We start from the raw sequence: 22,706 nt of genomic DNA, 5'->3' as shown, positions 1-22,706 counted from the left end.
GTACAGTTTTCCCTAGGTCCTCAGTAGCAGTTAGTTACCTCTTGACTCCGCGACCGTCAACTGCTCAATAGGTATGCCAGCCACTCCAGCAGATAGAACACTGACTTTCAAACCATACAGTATTCCCAAAACCTTTCATGAACAAACGATACGCCTTAAAATACTAACTTACTTGTAATCGGTAAAGCTACTCAGTAATGTAACTCTACCGACCCTTTTCTCTCGGCTTTTCAAATTCGCCCCCCTTAATCCCCCAAGACAAGGAAGTATTAGGGGTAACGTCTCGCGAACTAACACGGCTTAATTAAGTATTAGCTTCCTTTAGAGAAGCGGCATTATAGTCAAAGATATAGTGACTTTCTAACCCTTATAACAATCTAGGTAGATTCCCCTAGCTTAGATACCTTAAAATCTAGATGAATTGTTCAATTTGGAGATGTTAGTAACTACCTAACTTTAAAGAGCGCTTGAACGATTCGACAGCGGCTCACAGTGGCTCGCTCGACCATGAGATATTAGAAAACGTGTCCGTATTCTCGTCGTTATGCAGAAAGAATATAAGCTTAGGTTAATTCAGTACTTCTTTTTCTTGTTCTAAATAAGTATTAGTTAGCAAAAGGAAGAAGTAACCAGAAGTATTCAAGTATCTTGGGGGAGAGGAGTGGATGAATCCTCTGTTCAGAATATATGTTTGGACTCGGATCAGAATGAAAAGTAATAACATGCAGTGCTCAAGGCATCAGTCAAGGAGCAGTATAATCCACGACTACTTTGCCGGGCTCCAGAACTCTAGCACGCAATTCAGATGAGTTTGATAGCACCTTTCCAAGACGGGTTGTACATTAGAACTGTGACCAAAATCAAAAGCAATGTACATCCGGGTATGTTTTCCAAGTCGGCGCTGTTCACAAGCGAATCCTACTGTTGTAGGTCCTCGGTCTCCAAAGCAAACTCGAGCGAATCTATACGCTCTTTAATTTCCATAATTGAACTCTCCCTCTCGTGCCAGTCGCTGTCCCTCTTCTTTCTCTCTGTTCTCGACTTCCCTTCACAATTGACCCTACTTCCACAATAAGCATTTCTTTCCGCGCAAGTCTTTCACCGCTTCCCTGAATATTCAATTCATCCAAGAATCAACATCGCAGAATGCAGTAGGTAGTAGGGGGCCCCTCCAGCAACAAAGACGCCAATTGAAAGACTCAATAATTTCGGTAATCCCAGGAGATAACTCCAGGCTCGTACTTCTGCACAACATTCCAATTTGGATTAAAGAAAATCTCCCCTCTGCGCACTTCTGTCCACCATACACAATCACGGTGTCTGGGCATCCAAAAAGTCCCCGGCTTGAATGTCAGATTCAGGTAATGTCTGAGGGCAAATTGCCACAATTCCAGCGTTGGAGGTGGTCCTGGATGCTCCTCGCGCCAAGGGATATCATTTCTCGGTCTCTCGAGGTCCCGGCGGTTGAGTTCATCCATAATGGTAAAAACATCAATCTGATCCTTGATGTCCTTCCCTACTGTGTCCTCTAATGCAGGATGATGCAATTGTGCCCAAAGGCGTATGTCTGTTAGATCCTCAGCTGCTGCGGGCATAGTAATTTCCTCAACCGCGAAATCGCCGAATCGCACAATGGAGACGGTCCTGTTTCCTTGTTTCTGCAAGTAGGGAGGATGGGGAGGATAGGAAGGATCGGCTACTGTGAAACAATCGTCAAGGTGATCATAAGCCACCAAAAGAAGCATTAGTTCCCTGACTGCGCCAATATCTGCTCTGTTCTCAGCCCAGTCCGGCTCAGTGTCGTTTGGATCTCAAGGTTCATTCTGCTCTCTCATTCTTCCATCCTCGATGATCCAAGAAGCGAGTGGTCCAAAGCAAGTCTCGTACTCTCGGTTTCTCCACTGTCCGATCTTGCTCCAATCTGGGACGTCGAAGTTATATACAGGGAATTGACGAACATAGTCAAAGTCTACTTCTTTTGGAGAAGTATCAGTTTCGTCGACCTGGTCCATCTCCTCCGACCAGTAGTAGTGACGATCCGCCCAAATGAAAAAGAATCTAGCGTTCCCCTCCTCCCTGGCCTGGAAAAGGGGTGCCATGTAAGGTCTAGCAAGTACTGCTCCAGCAAGCAGCAATCGATACATGGCCCTAAAGAAGCCATCTCGGAAAGAATCGATTTTTGCGTTCTCAGCACCTAGGATATTTTCCTTCAAATAATATGGGAATCCCTGTCGCGCTGCGGGATTCCTATCACGCCTGATATAGGGGAATAAGTTTGTCTCGTACCTTTTGTGGAATTTCGAGTTAAGAAAAATGTACTCGATGCATCGGACTAGGTGCTGCATGTTCAAGACTTCTTTGAGTTCGGCAAGGTCTGGGAGCTTGGATTTCCCGCTCAGCGAGTTGATTGCGACGACGGCTGGTGGAAGGGCCCCCGCCTGGTAAGCTTTGAGAACGATGGCTGTTGCTCGCACCTGAGAATCTCGTCAGGCCTGAGGAGCTGTACTGAGTAGGCTGGGAATGTATCCTTACCGCCATCAGGGCATCATCAAATGAACGAATCTGGGATCTGCCCACGATCCAGATGAGTTTTGGTGAGTTAGTGACCCAGACCGTCTGGGTATGCTTGCACGCTGACGCAAGTGCGACGACTTGCGGGAAGCCATCGCAGGATTCGAAGATGCGAATTAGGATCTCGACTGGGATGGAGAGTATAGGGGATTCCATCTTCTGAAGTTGTGAAGATGTGGAGATGTGTGCGAAGAGCTTCAAAGGAGAGGATTTGAGGGACGGAGTATCAGCCTTATCTATCGGATCGGGAAGGTGAGTCAATGGATCAAATACCAACTGTTGGTACTATTCAATAGAGCAAGATATCACTATTCCTATAACAATGCCCTGCTTCTTAGTCAACTATTACTATAGAGATTAACTACACACTATTACACAAGATGTATAATAAGTCTACCATAGTCACAGTTTCTTTTCCTTTATTTTCTGCGTTACGAAGAGCTGAAGCAGAGAGAGAGGGAGACATCTATCTCAGGAATTCAATCCTTAATTCTTCATTCTCATTTCGAATTTTAACCTACCTTATTCATCATATCCATATACACGTCTTAATTGATATCTATTGTACACATCATGTCAGATAACAACATGATTTCATTATGCCTGCCGGCATGGAGACCCAATCCCAGACCAAGACCCTGCCAGATATCTATCTGATCTGGGCCTATATACATGCAAACCGTCCAGAACGCCACCCCATGCTGTCGAGCATAATTCATTTTTATCCCATCTCGTCTACGCCTTGAAATAGCTTATCGTATCATACATCTCGTGTCGTTGCGCCTTGGCTATCATGTGCCCGGTTGGCTTCCCAGTTGTCTAGCATCTTGCCCACTTCCTTGAAGGCTACGGGCTTCGTGAGAAAGAGATCGATGCCTGATGCTAAGGCTTCGTTCTGGTCTCTGCTGCTCGCCAGCCCGGTCAAGGCGATGACTAGTGCCGGAGTTTGTTTCGACTTTTGTTCACCCCCTTTGTTGCTCTCCTTATCCTCACCGGCGTCATTAGCGCTGGTCTCGGATGCCTGTTTTGCAGCGATGTTCCGCCTCGATGCTTCGATCGCGCGAATTTGTCGGGTGGCACCGAAGCCGTCCAGGACGGGCATGCTGATGTCCATAAATATGATATCGTATCCGTCCGCGCGGTTATGGAATTTGTTGACGGCTTCCAGACCATTCTCTGCCTCGTCCATGATCTCATACTTGCGCTTGCTCATGTATGTCCGGAGAAGGGTCAGGTTGATCCTATTGTCATCCACCAAAAGCAAACGAGGTTTTGGCAGACTTGTTGGGGTAGGAGCTACAAAAGTATTAGAAGTGTGAGAAGAGGTCCCCATATCCGCCGATACCTGTGCAGTCGAAATGACGCCCGGTATACGTGGACGCACGATCTCCTTATCACCCGGCATGCTCTCTGCTGCCGAGACGGGTGGTTTCTCAACTGGAAACGGGAACTCCTTAACCTTCTCCGTCGGCGGGTTCAGAGACGGGGACTCGATTGCCTTCCGCGCATTGTCGCTACCGGCCGCCATACGACTGTTGTCCAGCACCTCCGCTCTGTGCGGAGAGGTAGATAGCTCTTCGAAGACTCCGCTGAGATCGGTGCTTTCTGCTACAGTTTGAGAATCTACGAGGCCTGGCGTAGTCAGGGGTGGTGCGCCTTCGATGCATTGCAGTAGTGCTCGTGCAAGCTTGAGGGGCCCAACTGGTTTTGCGACCGAGCCGACATTCCCTCTCGCTGTGGTAGGGGATATTGTACGGTCGAAGCGGGAGGAGTGCGAGCAAAGGACGAGAATAGTGGGAGTTTCGCCATTGGTGGTACCCTGCCGGATAAGCTTGCAGACAGCTGTAGGAGGGGTTTCGTTCGCTATGATAATACTTGATCTTTGACCAAGCGGCACGAGTTGTAAGCCATACCATTTGGTAAGGAAGGTTTTGATGGAGTCTCTGAGCAGATCTCCCATCTGACGGGTGATTGGATCTAGGGTGTCGATATCAAAGCCGTAGAGTGATACCGTCTTGCCAGCTACTCGAGCTCGTAAGGTCGCGATTGATTCATCAGCTTCGCGGGTTAATGAAGTGGCAGACCTTGCACTGCCTGCTGAGTCTGGAATATTTGGCATCTCTCGCAACAAGGGTAGGGATACTTTGACCTCTGATAAGATTATTAGCATGTAGATCGAACTCAGTAATGGACTAGAGAAGTAGAGACTTACGAGTACCACGTCCCACTTCGCTATCTATGGTGATCTCTCCTTCTAGTAGATTGACGATACTTCTGACAATCGAAAGGCCAAGGCCAGTTCCACTAGACAAAGAGTTCTCTTGCGCAAATGGTGTGAATAGCTTCGATCGAAGGAAGTCGTTAGAGATTCCCTTTCCAGTATCCGTCACCATCAAAGTTACCATAGACCGTGGGGCTTGATCGGGGCTTCCAGGTGTGTTGCGGTTTTGTATCTCACTGGCTTGCAATGTAACATGCACATAACCGTGTGAGGTGTATTTCAGCGCGTTACCTAACAAATTCATGATGACTCGTCGAACTGCTCCAGGCTGCGTAGTGAAGTTATAGTCTTGGATATCAACATCAAGAATTACAGCAACCTCTGGATGCTTCGCATGGGCTAGGCTGACTGTGGTATCGGGGATAAATCGTCTCGGATCAGACATCTTTCCTCGAGCACCGGGGACCATGTCGAAGCTCTGGGCGGTCATATTTTGGAAAACATGACCGGCAAAAACGCTCTCAACAACCTCTTCACAGACTACTGAAATGTCAACCTCGGCGAAGAGATTCATCATAGGGACGTCGGGCTGTCGCACGGCCAATGCGCTTTCAGTCGGTGGTCCCAGTCGATTTCCACCACGTTTATTTTTCCGCCAAGTCTTTTCAAAATGGTTAATCTTCGAGAAATCAAGGATATGATTCTGATAGAACGTCAGTGGAACGTGCTTCCAGGAAGATGAAAAAAATAGAAAGGCAGGGTCAATGGGTCTGTCTTCAGTGGTTTAAGTAAAACCTTCGCAACCCCACTAGGTTCCAATGATCGGATCCTGAATCATCAAAGAGCTCCCAACCATTTCAAATTTCTAATGACTATCGCACCTCGGTGGTTGAGAATGTCGACGGGAGATCATAAGAAAAGCCTTTGACTTACAATAGTGTCGAGCAGCGTCCGACCACAGCTATCAATGGTCTCAACCAATCCTCTCACAAATGCATTCAAAGATTCTTCGCCCAGAAACTCTGCACTTGCGAGGATACCATGCAACGGCGATCTAAGCTCATGTGAAATGCTTCCAATGAAGTCACCCTTCTTCTGGTCCGCGATCTCCGTATCAATCCTCGAATACTCGGCCATTACTGAATTCCCAAATGCGGTCAGGAAGGCCAGTTCACTCTGCTTTGATAGGATGCGGGTAGGCTCAGTTGACCAGACAAAACATCCACTAAGCCAGCGAGAGCGGCCGGAGTCCCAAAGGGGGACGAAAAGTAGTTGACGAACTCCAGGGAAATGGCTTGCTAGAAATTTTGCATCAGCTTTCGATTTGTCCTTTTTTACTCTGCGACGATCCATATCTTTGCGGTGCTTGGTTGGATCCTTGCCGGAGTCGGACAACTTCTCTTCCGATGAAGATGATACAGAACCATCAGTGTCAAAAGTCCATAGTTTTCCTCGCGGATAGCGTCGAAGCAAAGTATGGAGCGATTTCTCATCGAAGGGGATGAAGGCCCGAGGTTCTGGTCCTGGGCATGGGTATTCATCGCCGTTTATAGAGGAAGCGGCTGCAGTAGAGAAGCCCAGGATTTCCACCGGCTTCTTTGCCTCAACAGATCTTGAGAATAGCCCCTCCCCAAGACCAGTGGAAGTAGACTTCGGTCTGCCTGAGCTCTTCTTGTCGTGATCAGAATGGTTCTCACCCGAAGATGGTAAATCATCCCCACAGTCTTCACGAGTCGGTTTGGCTTGTGAATCGAATCCTCTCTGCGCATCGTAGAACACACACCCGCCTTCTACTTCAAACGCCTCCCTAATGAGATTAGCTGCACGTGAAAACAATATTTCCATTGTAGAAGTTTCGGATTTGTCGCCTGGAGTGGAGTCATCGAGAAGGTCAGCGGCCAGAGAAGAAGCGTTCGCGTTAGTCCCAGTAAAGGAATTTGGTTGCAATCCACAATCAGGTGCCAGGTGTGTACTGTGGACTAGAGAGCCATTATGGGAATCAAGGATTTCCTGCTCGGCCTTGACCATAGCGTTGGAATACTCAATCTCTTTATGTTCAATGCTACACGCAGATCCAAAACCAGAATGGATGGAGCCAGGCGTTGATCCTGCCTTGGATTTGGCTCTGCCAACCGCAGAATCAGTCTCGAATTGTCCAGCAATCTTAGTGCCCTCTTCATTCTCAGTATCTGATTCTGCTTCGACAAGTTCCGCACGTCCTTCAACAAAGGATGCTAGGCCGCGGCTCATTTTCATGCCCCGGCGGTGTTCTTCAACCTCTCTGACCATCTCCAAGTGTCTCATGACCGTGTCAGCCATGATCCCCATGAAATGGATATCCTCCTTGCTGAGTCCATCTCGAGGCTCGGGGTCAACAATAAACAGGCTTCCAATGGGTATTCCCCGCTTGGTTACCAGAGGAACACCAGCGTAGAACTTCAGAAATGGTGGTCCTGTCACAAATGGAAGTTTATTAAAGGATTCGTGTTTGGTCAAATCATTCACGATGAATGATGGGTAGTCTTCCGACTTCGTGGGTGTAGCTCGAATGGTTCTGGCTGCGATTAGCACGGCAGTCGTGCACATCCACAGACCGGATAGTCTTACCTTTCACACAGCCTGCCAGTCACTGAGACAGAGCTACATCCCATCCAGAGATCGTCGCCAGGGGCATGATGGGTACTGTCTAACAAATCGATCGTCTTTGTACTCTCTGCGATAAAGTATTGTGTGGCATGGTCAACAACGCTATCCTGTGTCAGCACCCAGACTTACATTTATCTATCTGTCTTTCCAAACCTTAGCATCGCTCTTTGTGCTCCTGTCCGCCACGTCACCAATTGACAAAATGCTGTGAGGGCTGTATCCGGAGAGGAGATCTTGCTGGAGGTGACGTTCGATGTGACATGTAATTCCGGGGACTCGCCATCCACCAATTCCCCGGTCAAGTAGGAAGGTGGCGGCAAATAGGCGCTGCCATTGATAGGAGTATTTGGCTGATAGTATCTGGAGACAAAGAAACAGTTAGCTACCGGCGCAATGTTCGGAATGGACCGCGACTGACTTGTATAATTCTCTGGCTCTGGCACTGTCAGAGATGCCATCGACATGGGACAAGGCAATGGGCGCCATCGGCCCTCCGTTCTCAGACTATTCCAGCCAGACTTGGGGATCTGGTCCGGTCCAGAGATATGGAGGCTGGCAGATTTCAGTCGTGAAAGAAGATGCGATCTGTGCTAGGATCGTGTCAGCCTCAGGGGTGTTTCGCTGCTGTGTACAGGCCTTTGCAGTGCAGCACTTACATTATGTGGTTTGCCTCTGCCACCGAGATCTCCGTGCAACTGAAAGGCAGAACATGTAGATGGGTCGGGTAACAGGACTCATACGGTTATGGACAATGAGGGTCGTGATATCTGGTGTTTAGTTGTTGGAAGTGAGAAGCTATCCTTGCTTGTTTTTCAGGGCCATCTGCGTCATTGAGAGGTTCCGATGTCCCCCGTCCCGCTGTCACTCTGCCCGCCATTCCGCCGTCCGCTGTCCGCTGTCCGCTGTCCACCTTCCGCCGCCTGCTACTATTCCGCTGTTCCGCCTATCCCGCCGCCCAAATAAGAGCGAAAATATGAGGTACCTATCGAAGAGGATGGCCTAGCCTTACGAAATTATCAGAGACATGTCATTCTCGTTCTGACATGTCATCTGCCTTGTATTCTGGCAGAAAGAGTCTCTGCCTAGATTCAAACATACCTATACCTAAGGTGGGAATCAAAACTGGTTTCTGCCTTGGGTTTTGAATATCAGGCTTTTCTGTCCAGCATAAATACTGCTGCTCCCTTCTACATCTACCTTGTGTAGGTTCAAAAGAGGTTGTCATGAAGACCCAAACGCTGTGGTCTTTTGTCTACACAGTAAGTAGTAAAATGCATAGGTCTGCTGGGCATATCTTTAATGTAGTACACATATAAAAAGGATATCTGATTTGAAGACCCAGCTGTTCTGATACGGGAGTACCTATTTAAAGATTGCATATTGAAAATGTAATCGCGGTATGATTTAAAAACAAAGATCTAATAAGACCTGGAGCTCGTGTATCAAAACAAGTAGGATAACTAACCTTGCTTTATTACAGTCTTGTGCCGTAGTCCCGGTCGGCGATAGTTGCAGAGCAGAGAAGACTTTTCCGGGAGCCAGAGGTTCAGCTGGATGTCGATGTCGAATGGCCAATATAAATTGACGTGTTGGTGTTGCAGGCTGGTTGCCGTTTTGTGGCCTTATTATTTAGGTCGTTGGCTATAGTTACATCTTTTCCATACCACGGATCTTTTCTTTGTGATTTTTCTGGCGCTTTTTTGTATTTTAATACCGTATTTTACGCTCCTTAAGGTATCTATATTTACCTAGAAGCGCGTACCCACATCGGCACGGAGTACGTTGATAACCCTACCGAGTCTGCTTCCCCTCCACAACACGCCCCTCGGTGTGTGCAATCCACGGTTTACAGTCTCAGCAGAGAGTATGCCTCCTGCCGCAGGGCAGGCATCGCGTCCTCCAAGTCCATTAAAGCCTCCGCGGAAGAGGAGGAGGATTGTGATCTCATGTACCGAATGCCACAGGCGCAAGCAGAAGGTAAAGCATCCCCCTCCACTCTCCCATGCCGCCGCTGATGGCCCAGTGTGATCGTGCTTTTCCCTGCTCAAATTGCATTGCGCGAAAGAAGCAATCGGCCTGCCATTACGAGAATGAATCTGCCCGGAAACAACAATTGCTGGAGGAGGGCGCAAGCACTTCGACAGACGATGGCGGGGCTTTCAGCACCATGAAGCTCGAAGGCGACTCTGCAGCACAAGTCACTTCGTTTGGATATGCGAGCAACAATTCTAATAGCAATACGACCCTTGGGCTCTTTAGGAGGATAGAAGACCACGATGCGGATACCCCCTCCGTGATATCGAAACCTCCCCCGAGCTCAGCTAACAACGGCGGGCTACGAGAGAAATACAAGAGTCTCATACGACAGCTGCCGTCGAAACCATATATCGAGAAACTTGTCGACACCTTTTTCCGCGAGGTTAACTATCACAACTACTCCATAGACGAAGCCATTTTTCGCGATCATCTCAGAGACTGGCACAACCTATCTTTCTCGACTCTTAACAAAGGGCCTCTAGGGCTGTCCGGGGATCTTCAATTCTTCCCAGGGCTGTTGTTTCAGATTCTTGCCCTTGCACTACAATTTCAACATGGGGACTACGACGCGATTCTCGACTCTCTCAAATATGCTGCTGGGATGTCATTCGATGATCTTGCCAGTGATTACAGCGAATCTGGTGTCCAAATATTATGCCTTCTCGGTAAGAGGCATACGACTCTAGTGACAGTTCAAGCTGGGTTCTTGCGAACGAGTTACCTGAAGAATTGTGGGATGATCACCGAGAGCTGGCACTCTCTCTCACAGACTATCCGAGATGCGCAGGAGATAGGTCTACATAAGATTTCAGCAGACCGTCCAGCTAGAAATGCACAACTCTCAGCAGAGGATGTGCTGGAAAATATGTGGATCGACCAGCTTCGGCGTAGGGTGTGGATGATACTTTCTTATTGGGATATTCACATGGCAATAATCCTTGGACGGCCTACAACCATAGACAGTCGAGATGGGAAGCCAGTCCTCCCTATCGATGCACCCATCCCCAAGAACCGAAGAACAGTGGCCCCATCTTTGCGAACTGAGGCCGATCCTCCCACGCCATTAACAGCACTATTATGGACAGTGGAGCTTGCAGCCCCGCTCTGGGACATCTACAGCCTCGAGAAGGAAGATCCTCAACACCTTCTTTGGCCGAAAGTTGAGAGAATGCACAAACTTATCAACCAGATTACCTTACATTGCCCCCCTTTCTTCCGAGCACAGAACCCCGACACCAGGTTCGACTCTCATCCCGACTGCTACTGGTTACCTCGTGCTCGGCCTTCCCTCCAGAATGGAGCAGCATTCACAATAATGGCTCTACACCGCCCCTACATCTTCACACACGCTGCCAGCAGGACCGCTGCATTGGTTGCTTGTCTTGACATACTGCGAGCACAGCGCACGTACTTCAATCAGCTACACGTTAAAGACTACAAGTTATTCTCCCTCGTGATAAATACATTCGATGCCATCGTAGTATTAGCTGCCGTCTACATTTTACATCCATGCGAGAACAGGGAGCATCTTGACTCCGCTTTACAACACTTTGAATGGGGTATGGAGAGATTTCAGATGATGAGCGGGAGGAATTCCATGGCCAAATCAGCTCTTGGTGTATTGAAGGCTATCCACGTTCGATTAAAGAAGGCTCTAGGCCCAGGCAAGATCCCTCCTACCACCACACAGGTTCCAACCCCAGAGTCATACGCACCATCTTCAACCTCCAGCGAAAATCGCACTACCTCGCAGTCGTCGGTCCAAAACGTACCCTCCGGCCCTTCAACCAACAACCGGACAATTGCAGACACTCCACAATACACACAGCCCACAATATCCAACCTCACAGCCCCAACCCCGCCATCTGCCTCGGCGTGGGAGCGTTTCTCCGGAAACATGCTACCACAGCAAAACTTTGACTTCTCTTCCATGGCCCCATTGCATCCTATGCACGATCTTCTGTACAACGATCTTTCGACGATTGGAGATACGCAGATGCTGGATCCGCAGCTTGGTAGCATGGCGACGACGGACATGGGCATTGTTGATACAAGTGAGGCTTGGCAATTTGAGGGCGATTTTGGAAATGATAGCTTTTGGGGGTTCATGAATAGTTACAATCCTTGATCTGGAGCATTTAAATTCGTAACTTTGCCGGGGCATGAGGATCTGAGTATGGTTGTACCGAATATGGGAGATTCGGGGCGAGCCACAGGGCGCGGAAGAACAGTCAACGCCGAGCCTCCGATTCTTGTTATCAGCTCTGAGGCTTTGGGATACCATGCAATGCTCCGTTGCAAACTATCGAGCCCCGCTCTCCAACGGCGTTGCTTCTCTACCGTTACTTCGGCCTACCCTCAAAATCCTCATTCCGCCTCGGCACTTTAGGGTGTGCCAACGATCAATCTTCATTTCGAATCCAAATTCAGTAGCCCTGGAAGCATCTATCCTTTTCTGGCCTTTGATCTGGCCTTTGCTTGGATAGAACCTGTCATATCCTGCCGCGTCGCCTGATCTGCTGGATTCGGCTCAGCTCTCCTTGCTCAGCAGGGAGAGGACTTCAATGGGCTAGACCTTGTCACATAGTTCTAGTTGCATGATTAGAGCCTCCCCATTCTTGGAACCGGGATTTTTGGAGTTGGAGTTGGTATTGGGTACCAATGGCTAGGCTACCCGGGCGTTCAGCACGGTTTAAGGTAAATAGGCTCTCAAGAAGGAAGAGTCAAGAGACTCTATTTGTGAGTCGCCCTGCATACCTATATGCCTGGTTGTCCGTGCTAAGTAAATGTAGGGTTAGATAAGTCCATATATTAAGGATCTGCAAGATCTCATCCATCAATTCTCAGAGGAGCTTTATCACGTGATAAATTTCCAACAAAGAAACTTGGAATTACTTCCTACCTAATGCTTCCATCCTCCGCCCGTCTTCCCGGTCCAGCCGCCTTCTCATTCCATGTGACGGATATGTATCGATAGTGGATAAGAGCAAAGCTGGCGTATTCATCAATTTCTCTTCCCTCTGGGGTATCATTGGTCATACTCCACCCCTTGCTTCATGTTTCCTATCACATTCGTCTATATTTCCTAGTCATTGGTGGTTCTTTTTCCTCTTCTATGATGGCATGGATCTCCTTCAGTTTATAGGATGAAGTCTACCAGACCCTCGGGATTCCTGAATCCCGTGTTCCACATCAGTAAGTCGTCCTCGTTCAAGATCAGGTAAGCTACCTATCCACTGTCTTGGAACCACACTTTCTCTAGATATAAAGAGCAGTGCTTTTAGTCCGACGACTATCCTCTTTTCTTGTCTTCTGAGCGTGCATGTCTGCTTTACGAAGTACTCCTGAATAGCGTTGCCTACCTACTGCAAATTATTTTAGACCTCTTTTCTCATATTGATACTGAACTGCAAATTTTTCGACCCCCACGGTGTCACAATGTTACATGACAGTGTATTACAGTTCGAACACTTACCACTACTCCCACAAGCCACGCCGCCGCTATCCAACCTTATCAGATCGATCAATCTCACTTGGTTGAGTGCCTTATACGCGGCGGTCACTACTGTAAGTCCTACTACACTTTCAAGCTCATACATTCGAAATATCCCTCTTCTGTCGGCTCCTTCACTTCCTCACTTCCCTCTTCGGTCTCGAATGTCATAATTTCATTGAGTCCGGCTTATTAATATTCAAAGCTAATATCTATCAAATCTACAGGTGATCCTCATCCCAGCTTCTATTGTCATATACCGTCTATACTTCCATCCCCTCGCTAAATATCCTGGGCCGAGGCTATGGGCAGCCTCACGTCTCCCATTCGCCTATACCATGACCACTGGTCTCCTACCATATAAGATTCACGAGTTCCATGAGAAGTACGGCCCTATTGTCCGCTTGGCTCCGAACGAGATCTCCTTCACGAATGAAGAAGCATGGGCGGATATTTACGAAAAGCCCCGGGGCTTGCCTCAACTGCAAAAGGATCAGACGCAGCTTTACCTTGCCCCGGGTTTAGCCAAAAGCATTCTCACCGAGCCCAGTGATGTTGCGCATGGTCGAATGAGGTTTGCATTCCAGTCATTATTCAGTGTGTCATCTGTGGACCTATTGCTGACTCTTCAGGCGCAATTTCGCCCACGCTGTTGCGGAGAAGACCCTTCGAGAGTCGGAACCTATATTGCTTAAATACTTTGACAAGCTGATTGGAAGACTCCGGGAAAACGTTGACAAGCCTATCAATATAATCAGTTGGTACGAATATACGCTTTTCGATACAATTGGAGACTTGTTGTTTGGCCAGCCCTTCGACTGCTTAGAAAGGTCATCGTCACACGTGAGTCCATTGTCTACATCTGAGGGAAAAGGCTGACATTCACAGTTCTGGGTGGCTCTTCTCTACACTTGGGTCAAAGGTGCTACTTTCCTGGGCATGGCTGAACGTTTCCCTCCACTGATTAACGTCGTCATGCGGCTACTGCCCAAGCATCTCAGAGAGTCTGAGATCACGCATCGAAAGCTAACTATAGACATGCTTGACCGACGTATGAAGGCTACTGATCCTCGTCCAGACTTGTAAGCCGCTCTTCCATTCTGCCTCTTCAGCAATCTAATAGCCCACATAGCCTAAGTCGGGTTCTTGAATTCGCGGACACGCCAACGGGCATGACCTACTCCGAGATCATGGAGTCTAGCAAAGTGATTATGGTTGGCGGGGCAGAGACCTCGGCCTCGGCTCTCTCAGCCATAACGTACTATCTCCTGAGCACGCCCTCCGCGATGGCCAAGCTCACCGCCGAGATCCGCAGCGCCTTCAAGTCCGAATCCGAGATCAACATGGCCAGCGTCCAAAGCCTCAAATACACCCACGCCGTCATCCACGAAGGCCTACGCCTCTTCCCCCCTCTCCCCGGCAGCATGCGTCGCATCGTGCCCGCCGAGGGTCGTCTTATCGCCGGCCACTACATGCCGGGCGGCACCATCGTCGTCGTCGACACGTACGCCGCGGGGCGTTCATCGCGCAACTTCACGCGCGCGACCGAGTTCTGCCCGGAGCGCCAGCTGGGCAGCGATCCCGAGTTCCAGCACGACAAGCTGAAAGCGATCCGGCCGTTCTCGGTCGGGCCACGCGATTGTCTCGGCAAGAGTCTGGCGCTCGCCGAGATGAAGATCATTCTGGCTCGCGTCGTCTTTAACTTCGACTTGCAGCTTCTTGATCAGGAGAAGGATTGGTTGGCTGGCATCCCCGTGTATACGTTCTGGGAGAAGCCGCCGCTGATGGTGAAGCTTAGTCATGCTGTTCGATGAGTTTGTGTGCGTGGGCATGTCTGTTTATGCTGGAGTCTGTCGTTACCTGTACCGTGCGTAAGCCGGTGATCTTTGATGTTGTGATTCTGGTGGGTTTGCCGCTGATGATGCGTTGGTTTCTTGCTTGGTTTCTCGCTTGGTTTTCGGGTTCACATGGAGCGCTTCTTGTCATTCGCTTTGATGAGTATGTGTAATACTCCTAGATCTGTCTGATGATTTATGATTAATGAAATGATGAGAGTTTGCCCCTTTTACGAATATACCCTCCTAAGTATATGATATTAGCGAGACAGGCTATTTTCAAGGAATCTCCAATTGAAATAATCAACTATCACTAAACTAAAAATGACCAATTTCAGGGTATTCAGCTACGCCATACTCCCCCCTCAAATTTCTAACTGTAATCCAGATATCAAAGATCCTTGTTCACGGTAGCGGTGGCGGTGGCGGGTACAACAAGCTCCAACTTCCCACTCCACCTCCTTTCACTCTGCTTCCTCATCCGTCTCAACTCCTCCGGTACATCTTTCAACGCATCCAAGTCCCCAGTCGCCGTCCCCAACATCGTGTCGGACTCGAAGAAAGAGAAATCGTCCAGCGCGTTCGCAAGAAAGGCGTCGGCGTCTGGGTCGCCGGACACCGAATAGCCACCCCCGCCCGGTAATCGCACCTCCACATCTGCTGGCACAAATTCCAGTCTCAAAGTTCGTAGACCGGGTAGAACTTGTGGCGTACGGCGATGGCTCGTCCTTGGGCGGGCACGGGCGAGATCGACCTCCTGGGCATAGCAATCATCCAGCAGCTTGACGAGTTGCTGGATGGTAAAGCCGTAGCTCTTGGTCGGTATGCCAGTTAGCGTGAGCGTCTCTATGCCGCAGTTGAAGGAGGGATACAGTGCTGCCGCGCTGGCTTTCTGGCTCGCTAGCCTGCCGTATACTTCGGCTTCTTCGAGGTGCCGAAGGGAAAATGTGGCCGGCGGGGAGCCGGCCGCGGGGGAGGAAATGGTGGGCACGAATGTTACAATCGAGTGGTGGACGCGTAACGATGCGATTTGTGAGTTCCTGCGGCGGTGGAAAGACGACCCGAACCCAGCTGCCTGTGCCCAGCTGTGGACGTGCCGGATTTTGATGCTGGCATATGGCTCCTCGCGGACGCTGCCAATGTCGAAGACTTGAAGGCGGTTGGTATTGTACAGAAGATATTCCGGCCCTTCGGATGTGAACCTGTTATTGGAGAGGTAGAGGTGGGTGAGGCCTGTGGGTTGCAATACAAGGTCGCTCTCATCCATGGCTGATGGTACGTTCCGGTGTATATGGTTCAGAAAGGCGTCTTTGGTGTCGGGGCGAAGAGGGACAATTCCATCAAACGGACGTAGGGAATGGTCGACAGGCTCGCGTTCATAGGTAGGTGGAAGGTGGTAGAGTCCATCGTCGTCGAGCTGCTCGGGGATTGATGGAAGAAAGCAATGATGAAGTATGGGGTTAATGACTTCATCCGTGAGGAGATTATCCCTAAGGTCCAAGCTCCATAATTTGAAAGCAGTTTCGAATATACATTTTGGAAGAGATTGACTTGTGAGGCGTAATCCCCGAAGCTTGAGGACGCGGATATTGGGTAGCCTGAGTCCGGCAAATAATTGAAGCCATCTCTCACTAGTCGCCGTGTATGATATATCGAGGAACGTCAAGGTCTCACAGAGAATAGATGGAAGACATAAAACCCTCATTCCGTCTACTTTGGAGCATCCATGCAGGGAGAACAGATTCAGCAACAAGGAGCAACTTTGGCGCTCCATTCCTTTAGCGAACGGGTCACAATCTTCCAGTTGCGAGGGGGCCTCGGCATTGGATAGTCCCAGACTGCGAACAGGTCTGAAAGAGAAGGGTGCTGAAGAGGATGTAGCACTCGAGGATGGCTGCGCGAGGGGAGAATCCAGCGTATTAGGCGTATCGGTTGCTATACCATCCGCAATCGACCCGTCCAGTTCCCAATTGTCAATGCCATCCATAATGAGGAATCGAACGTATCGTAGCTCGCGGCAACAGTCCAGTATAAAGAAGGCATTCAGAACCTCTTCATGTAGAGCCAAGTCCTGGCGATTCTTAGCTGACTTGATAGAAACTAAAGGCCGGAAATCTAGGGTGTGAATCAAGGATCGACGCTTCTGACGCGCCGTATCGACAAATTTGAAGAAGCGTAGAGTACAGCCTGGCAAGCTCTGGTTAGCAAGGCTCTCTTCTGGAGGGCGTGATCTCACCGTATGGATTCTCCTTCTTGGCCAAGACCTTGAGTGGTTCTCCCCATAGGAGGCCGCAGCATGCCTTGTCCCATTGCTTGCAAACACGGCTTGCCAATGCCAAGTCGTTGGCCTCAAGATATGGAGCAACAAGGTCAATGAGATGAGGTTTTGTAACAGCTTCTTGGTAGGTAGGGAGAGACATGTTGGCTGGCAGATATTGATATTTTCGTGTGCAGTCGAGGGCAGCTGACCGATAACCGAGAAAGGGTATTGAAAGAGAATCTTTGAAGCGCAATCTTGTCAAGTCGTCAACCACAACACCGCGAGAGCCTGACAGAGTATCGTGATAATTTCCAATACAGAGGAGCGTTGAAGATGGAGTGGAGTCAACAGCCTTGCGTCCCAGTCCCGTTCGTTGTCTTCAATTTCGAACGTCGAGTTGACTTCAATCTTGTCTCAGCTTCTTCCACATCCACCTTCATGCCCCATAGCTTCGATGATGCCTATTCCAGGTTCAGAACTGTGTGCAAAATGGGGCTCCAGGTCGAAATAGTCCCATCAAGGTATGGAGCCTACAGTGGATAGACGGTTGGGAGACATCAGGGTGCAGAGGTAATCTAGCCAGAATTTGCCCACACATTATCGGGCAATGGCTAATATATTTGAAAAGGGTCATCTAGGAAAAGAGGTGTCACTCACTTGATCAAATGAATCAGATCCAGTTCAGTATACTGACTAGCCGTCGTCTGCCACCTCGAGCTCTTGCTCCCTGTTTAACCCCGTCCACAACGATGTTCGGTTTGCAGCTTGATGGGACCTGCTCTATGTTTAGTGCTCTGCTCAAAATATAGCCAGAGAAAGAAATAGCCGAGTCACTTATAACGGATGCCACACTTGAGGGATAGTTAGGAAAAGAGTCAGAAGTGGAACAGATCATCAAGGTCACCGAAAACGTGGATACTACCAAGTTATCTCCGGATTATTTTATAGGCCCTGATAACGTCCCACTACTCTTTACTCTGGAAGAAAGACAAACGCTTACTTGACCAAACAGTCACGATCTTCAGAATAAACTCCTAATCTTAGATACCGTTATCAAAAGATTTCTTTCAAGTTCGCTCTGATCTTCCTCGAGGTTTCATATATCACTACCTATTTCGACTTTGAATTCGATGATGGACGGTCCATCAAGTTGTCGAGCTCCACGTTCCCTTATTCAGAAATAAAATGCCGCATCACCCAGCGGATGCCATGCTCGATGTACCAAGGGGAGACTTAGCCACAAACTTTGAGGCGGAATATCTGCTGATCCCCGTGATCTTTCTCGGGACAACCAATAGAGCTGATGAATCCATGACCTAAGCATCAAGCATCCAATACTACCACAGAACCGTCAGACTAACAGAAACTGATAGCTTTTGGAACTCAAAGTGCACCTAGACGACTTCTTCCGTGAGAGGCAAGAGATAGTACACGCACCGAATGTCAGAAGCAGGCCGAGCAATGCAGCCCGGAACCTACTCACTCATCAACGACTTTCAATACAGGTTCAAACGATCCTCGATCGGACTACTCGACAGTAACTCCTTTGCGGCCACTTGTGGTCTTTGTGGAATTTTGAAGATTCCGAGTCGTCCAAGCTCCAACAACACGGCTTAAGACGGCTTAACACGTCGCTATCTCGCTGATATGGGGTTTCAAGTCTCAGAATCACACCAAGGAGAATGAATACAAGAGCACGACTGTGGCATCGCTATGGCTGGTGTGAATCTATGATATGCTTCACGCAGATGAGAAACGAAAGAGGTGAAGAAGCTCATACTCCGTATAAGATGGTGGGGCTAGGCCCCCAATCATGCGATCGGAATCCTTCCGCTACTGGCTATAACTGGGGAAGACAGGATCCGCCAATTAGAGTCCCTCAACCTGGTCGAAGTATCCAGCGCTGCCTTTGCGTCTCAAACACTGATCTAAGGGCGGCGATTATCAGGGCCTTACGGCAAACCTTGCCACGACATCCAACTTTCAGATTCATCACGAACGAACAGAATGAACAATCGGACGTTCAAATTCTGAAGATATGAAATGATTAGTGTCATTGTGTTAAGACATATATTCTACTTTTGAAGCTGTTGATTTTGTACATTTCGTGTTTCACATTCTTACGGCCTCGACCCAGGGAATCCCGACACCTCTTGGTTCTAGAAGGTTGTCAAACGGCCCGCACCACGGTTTTGGTACCATTTAAGTCTAACTGGGATTAGTGTAATGACCTACCTGTGTGATGAATCGGCTTTGTTATCAAGATTTCCCTTCTGTGTCGAGATTAGGTAAATTATCTATGTCGAATTCTTCGTCTCAATCGGGGCAGTCTCCGATGGTGGGAGCAATCGCTTAGCCAGTCAAAGTGGCCTGCCCGCCACCGTCGGCCCCAGTGAGCAATGCAACCATTTCACTGTCCCCAGTCGGCCTCGGGGTGTACAGGTGTGAGTTGAACTTACGAATCAGAATCTGGAACTCAGAAAATGGACGAAAACATCAAGAACCTCTGCCCTCTCGGTGGCTCCAACCAATGGGGCGTTGCTGGAGTATCTTGAGATGGCTTTGAAAGAGGACGCAAGATTGCCAATATGTCTGCTGCTTGCGTGAACAAATATTATTCTTGGAAAATGGTAGAGACGCGAGAGGATTGGCGATCTCGTCGATCATATCGATTCACAGCTCGAACTCTGTTGATGAATAAGATAAGCTTCATATCTCTGTTGAGATCTATAATAAGTCATAACTCACCCAAACTATGACAATCAGATGAGGCATTTGAGCCTTTACTCCATTTTGATCATCGAAAAGCACTGCTTGGAGCCAAAATACCCGCTTACACGCCCTGAAGACCGCGCAATTGTTATGATTTCGAACCTGCTTGCCACCCTTCGACAGCGTGGCAGTCAGGTTGTATAATGTCTTATGTCTTTGAAGATGTTTTCATTCTTTGATAATGAGAAGGAAATGGAACTTTGCGTTGAAGAAAGTCGGTTCAGTACAGTTGGCGTTGGAGGTTGTTTCAATACACTCTTGACAATGTTCACAGGGTTTACCAGACGAAACGTTACAGTGCTGTCTAGTGGCCAGTGCTTGAGTATCGGCCTTGCCGATTGCTCAGGTCCTCGGAGACATTTCCACCCATATAGAGCGCAAGGAAGGCCAGAAGAAGAATATGCATGAACGTGGTTGATGATTGCTTGCAGTATTGAGGCAAGGACCCAGACGTGGTATTGAAAGTTGAAGATGCCGCTAGGATCTCTCTCAAACTCCTCAGCCCCCAAGCTAGGCAAGGCAACCATATACTAACAAGATCTCAAACGCAAGCGCGCGCAAAAATAGTACGGAGCATGGATCCGGGCGACACAAGAGCTTTGTTTCTCTATTGAACTTACTTTTGTTTGCGGCTTGCCTCTGCGGTGCCTTCAAGCAAGGGGCTACTTGTTCGGGAGTTCGAGATAAGAAAGGCATTGTGGCCCTTGCAGAAGCGACACCCTCGTTCCGAATCCAACCTAGCCTTAACGGCTGTGCAGTACCGTATATTCTTCTTTAACCACTCTCGACACTCCCGAGTCCCGTCATGGGATGCTAGTTAACTCAAGATCTCAAGCCATGTTTTGATTGCGGCCCTTGCGGTTTTCAGGGGCCGCACGGATCTGCGAGGATCTTTTGTATAGCGTGATGGTGTACAAGCGTTCCATAGCCGTTCCACAGCCGTTCCACAGCATATCTGTCTCTAGGCACCAGCTGTAGAAAGACGGGTGAAACAGATATCATCGCATAATGGCTTGCATGAGTTGAGGCTTATTCATATCTTGTGTGTGGATAATAATAGTTACTTTTTCAAAGCCAGAAGTTTGGCTTCTTGCTCAAAGGAGTCCGAGGACTGCTACTAAGTAAGTTTACTGACCAATCATTGCAATCAAAGCCCATCACCTTAGAATTACACCACTAATGGTACAAAATCCAGATCTTCACAATCCAAAGGCCTGATATTTTGCAACCACCATACAAATATCAAAATTTATGTAAACTAGCATGAGCATAATCACTCCAAGTATTCGCTGCGCTTCAAAATGCTCACTGATAAGACCGACTGACAAAAGCTACTGTAGTAGTAGCAGCCTGCTATAAATCGATGGAAAAAAAAAGACTCCGTCAATACCCAATAATCATATAAGGCTTTGCAGCCACCTCTTTGCCGTTTCTAACAATCATTATACTTGATAATGGCGGCGACATAGAAAGGAGCATTGCCGAGGGCGGAAAAGGGGCACTCGCTTGGTTTGCTAGCGCCAAACACACCAGAAGGAAAGCCTTTCCGATCTTCGTCCATCATCAATCCATCTTCACATCCCATCTTTCCGCTTCGTGAGTTCGTTTGTCGTTGATCATAGCTTGTTCACAAATGTTGCCCAGATCCTACGGTACCTAGGGTTTGGCCGCTTGAGCGAGATATACCGGGGACATCGGGGGGTCCGGGTCAATAGTCTTAGCCACGTGACCGCTACCGAGGCGTGGTGGGAGTATCTGGCTGGGCCTTCGAACTACCGGTATTCAAGTCCCCTATCTTACGGGGCTTCCGAGTCATTTCCTCGTAAGCCTTCCGAGCCTGGGGGAAATACTTCGTCCTGGACGACTTCTTGCTGGGATTGGCGTGAAGCCGGGTATGTGACTTGAGATTGTCCGATCGTCCGAATGGCTTGTCGCAGAATTGGCACATGTACGTCTCGGAGTTGGTATGCGTCTTCTCATGCCGTTTCAAGTGCTCTTGTCGTTGAAATTTCCCGTTGCAGCCTGGCCATCTACATTTCTTGATTGCTCTGTTCTGCACACGTATATGGCCGGGTACAGGCACCATGTCACTGTTGCGTCTCGCCTTCTGCTTTCGCAATTCTTTCAACGTATGCCCATCTGTTTGAATACGCTGCAAGGCTGGTGAGCTTTGAAGTGGCTCAAACATCCGCTGGTGAAATTGGGGAGATTTCGATGGTGTTATTGAAAACGACTTAGAGTCGTCTGAAGACAGCGTCGAGAAGTTGGCGCTGCGAGCCGGTGAATTTATCAGGGAGTCCGTGGTATAGTCCGAATTCGGGCTATCCATATCAATTGGTCTGACCGCACCCATTTGAGAATGCATATCATACGTCTCAGCGAAAGTTGTCTGAGAGGGCACCACGAAGTCCATGGATCTTGGAGACCGAGAAGTCTGTTTCGGCGAGTATGTGTCAAGTTCTAGGTCTGGTGGCTCATTCATTGGGGCGTTCTGGACTTCGAAAGGTTCGTAAATTGGTGCAGCATATGTTGGGAAGTTGTCGTACCCCATCATGCTTTGGCCGATTAACACCTTCTCGCTATCGAGGGGGAAGAGCATGCTTCGCTCTAAAAATCCAGGATATAACTCTGGTGCCATTTCTGACACAGCCGAAAATTCATCCCTGAATCCATATACATCGGGGTATATGGATGGAGCAAATGGCCTATTATCGAGCCTTGCCAATGATTGTCGGCTGGTGGTGGGAGATGATGGTTCCCAAGAGGAGTCTGATGAGAATGTGGCATTCACCGAGTTGCTAATAGAATCGGTATAAGAGGAAGAGTCTGCGCTCGAATGAGTCGAATCATATGATCCGTTTCTATGGGCGA

At 48.7% G+C, this 22,706-nt stretch overlaps 7 protein-coding genes across 7 annotated transcripts; 2 read left to right on the top strand and 5 right to left on the bottom strand.

Annotated features, from left to right (window-relative positions):
- Positions 1 to 1,137: 1,137 nt before the first annotated feature.
- On the bottom strand, positions 1,138 to 1,857 carry M430DRAFT_268012 (hypothetical protein). Its single transcript, XM_024865450.1, has one exon. It carries the CDS (start codon positions 1,743 to 1,745, stop codon positions 1,200 to 1,202), a length of 546 nt encoding a protein of 181 aa, XP_024719328.1. The 5' UTR covers positions 1,746 to 1,857; the 3' UTR covers positions 1,138 to 1,199.
- M430DRAFT_52490 (hypothetical protein) lies at positions 1,812 to 2,727 on the bottom strand (the record flags this gene model as incomplete). The annotated part of the gene is made up of 2 exons (XM_024868301.1): positions 1,812 to 2,474; positions 2,533 to 2,727. The coding sequence occupies 2 exons, from the start codon at positions 2,725 to 2,727 to the stop codon at positions 1,812 to 1,814; spliced, it is 858 nt and encodes a 285-aa protein (XP_024719327.1).
- A 440-nt stretch (positions 2,728 to 3,167) lies between these two features.
- On the bottom strand, positions 3,168 to 8,210 carry M430DRAFT_125495 (hypothetical protein). The gene is made up of 7 exons (XM_024861953.1): positions 8,095 to 8,210; positions 7,857 to 8,028; positions 7,592 to 7,798; positions 7,400 to 7,540; positions 5,726 to 7,346; positions 4,784 to 5,495; positions 3,168 to 4,722 (listed from the first exon to the last, which is right to left on the bottom strand). Exons 2-7 carry the CDS (start codon positions 7,922 to 7,924, stop codon positions 3,332 to 3,334), a joined length of 4,140 nt encoding a protein of 1,379 aa, XP_024719326.1. The 5' UTR covers positions 7,925 to 8,028; positions 8,095 to 8,210; the 3' UTR covers positions 3,168 to 3,331.
- A 1,094-nt stretch (positions 8,211 to 9,304) lies between these two features.
- Positions 9,305 to 11,603, top strand: M430DRAFT_105443 (hypothetical protein; the record flags this gene model as incomplete). The annotated part of the gene is made up of 2 exons (XM_024861005.1): positions 9,305 to 9,415; positions 9,462 to 11,603. 2 exons carry the CDS (start codon positions 9,305 to 9,307, stop codon positions 11,601 to 11,603), a joined length of 2,253 nt encoding a protein of 750 aa, XP_024719325.1.
- Positions 11,604 to 12,832: 1,229 nt separating this feature from the next.
- On the top strand, positions 12,833 to 15,038 carry M430DRAFT_125489 (hypothetical protein). Its single transcript, XM_024861952.1, has 5 exons — positions 12,833 to 13,042; positions 13,196 to 13,542; positions 13,601 to 13,811; positions 13,857 to 14,050; positions 14,101 to 15,038. The coding sequence occupies exons 1-5, from the start codon at positions 12,914 to 12,916 to the stop codon at positions 14,780 to 14,782; spliced, it is 1,563 nt and encodes a 520-aa protein (XP_024719324.1). The 5' UTR covers positions 12,833 to 12,913; the 3' UTR covers positions 14,783 to 15,038.
- A 156-nt stretch (positions 15,039 to 15,194) lies between these two features.
- Positions 15,195 to 17,223, bottom strand: M430DRAFT_29867 (hypothetical protein; the record flags this gene model as incomplete). The annotated part of the gene is made up of 2 exons (XM_024865910.1): positions 15,195 to 16,990; positions 17,040 to 17,223. The coding sequence occupies 2 exons, from the start codon at positions 17,221 to 17,223 to the stop codon at positions 15,195 to 15,197; spliced, it is 1,980 nt and encodes a 659-aa protein (XP_024719323.1).
- A 3,877-nt stretch (positions 17,224 to 21,100) lies between these two features.
- On the bottom strand, positions 21,101 to 22,566 carry M430DRAFT_36383 (hypothetical protein). Its single transcript, XM_024866921.1, has one exon. It carries the CDS (start codon positions 22,471 to 22,473, stop codon positions 21,568 to 21,570), a length of 906 nt encoding a protein of 301 aa, XP_024719322.1. The 5' UTR covers positions 22,474 to 22,566; the 3' UTR covers positions 21,101 to 21,567.
- Positions 22,567 to 22,706: the final 140 nt, after the last annotated feature.

This window comes from Amorphotheca resinae (assembly GCF_003019875.1).
Source record: "Amorphotheca resinae ATCC 22711 unplaced genomic scaffold M430scaffold_9, whole genome shotgun sequence".
In the NCBI taxonomy this organism is placed as follows: Eukaryota; Fungi; Ascomycota; class Leotiomycetes; order Helotiales; family Amorphothecaceae; genus Amorphotheca; species Amorphotheca resinae.
This window is presented reverse-complemented; position numbering and strand designations above follow the sequence as displayed.

Bases quoted from the DNA above. Each gene is read 5' to 3' on its own strand.
- M430DRAFT_125495 (XM_024861953.1), bottom strand. From the start codon at position 7,924: ATGGCGCCCATTGCCTTGTCCCATGTCGATGGCATCTCTGACAGTGCC. The intron at 7,541-7,591 runs GTTTGGAAAGAC...GACACAGGATAG, and splicing joins GCACAAAGAGCGATGCTAAG to CGTTGTTGACCATGCCACAC. The intron at 5,496-5,725 runs GTAAGTCAAAGG...ACGTTCTATCAG, and splicing joins GGACGCTGCTCGACACTATT to AATCATATCCTTGATTTCTC.
- M430DRAFT_125489 (XM_024861952.1), top strand. From the start codon at position 12,914: ATGTTACATGACAGTGTATTACAGTTCGAACACTTACCACTACTCCCA. The intron at 13,043-13,195 runs GTAAGTCCTACT...TCAAATCTACAG, and splicing joins TATACGCGGCGGTCACTACT to GTGATCCTCATCCCAGCTTC. The intron at 14,051-14,100 runs GTAAGCCGCTCT...TAGCCCACATAG, and splicing joins ACTGATCCTCGTCCAGACTT to CCTAAGTCGGGTTCTTGAAT.
- M430DRAFT_36383 (XM_024866921.1), bottom strand. From the start codon at position 22,473: ATGGCACCAGAGTTATATCCTGGATTTTTAGAGCGAAGCATGCTCTTC.
- M430DRAFT_268012 (XM_024865450.1), bottom strand. From the start codon at position 1,745: ATGCTTCTTTTGGTGGCTTATGATCACCTTGACGATTGTTTCACAGTA.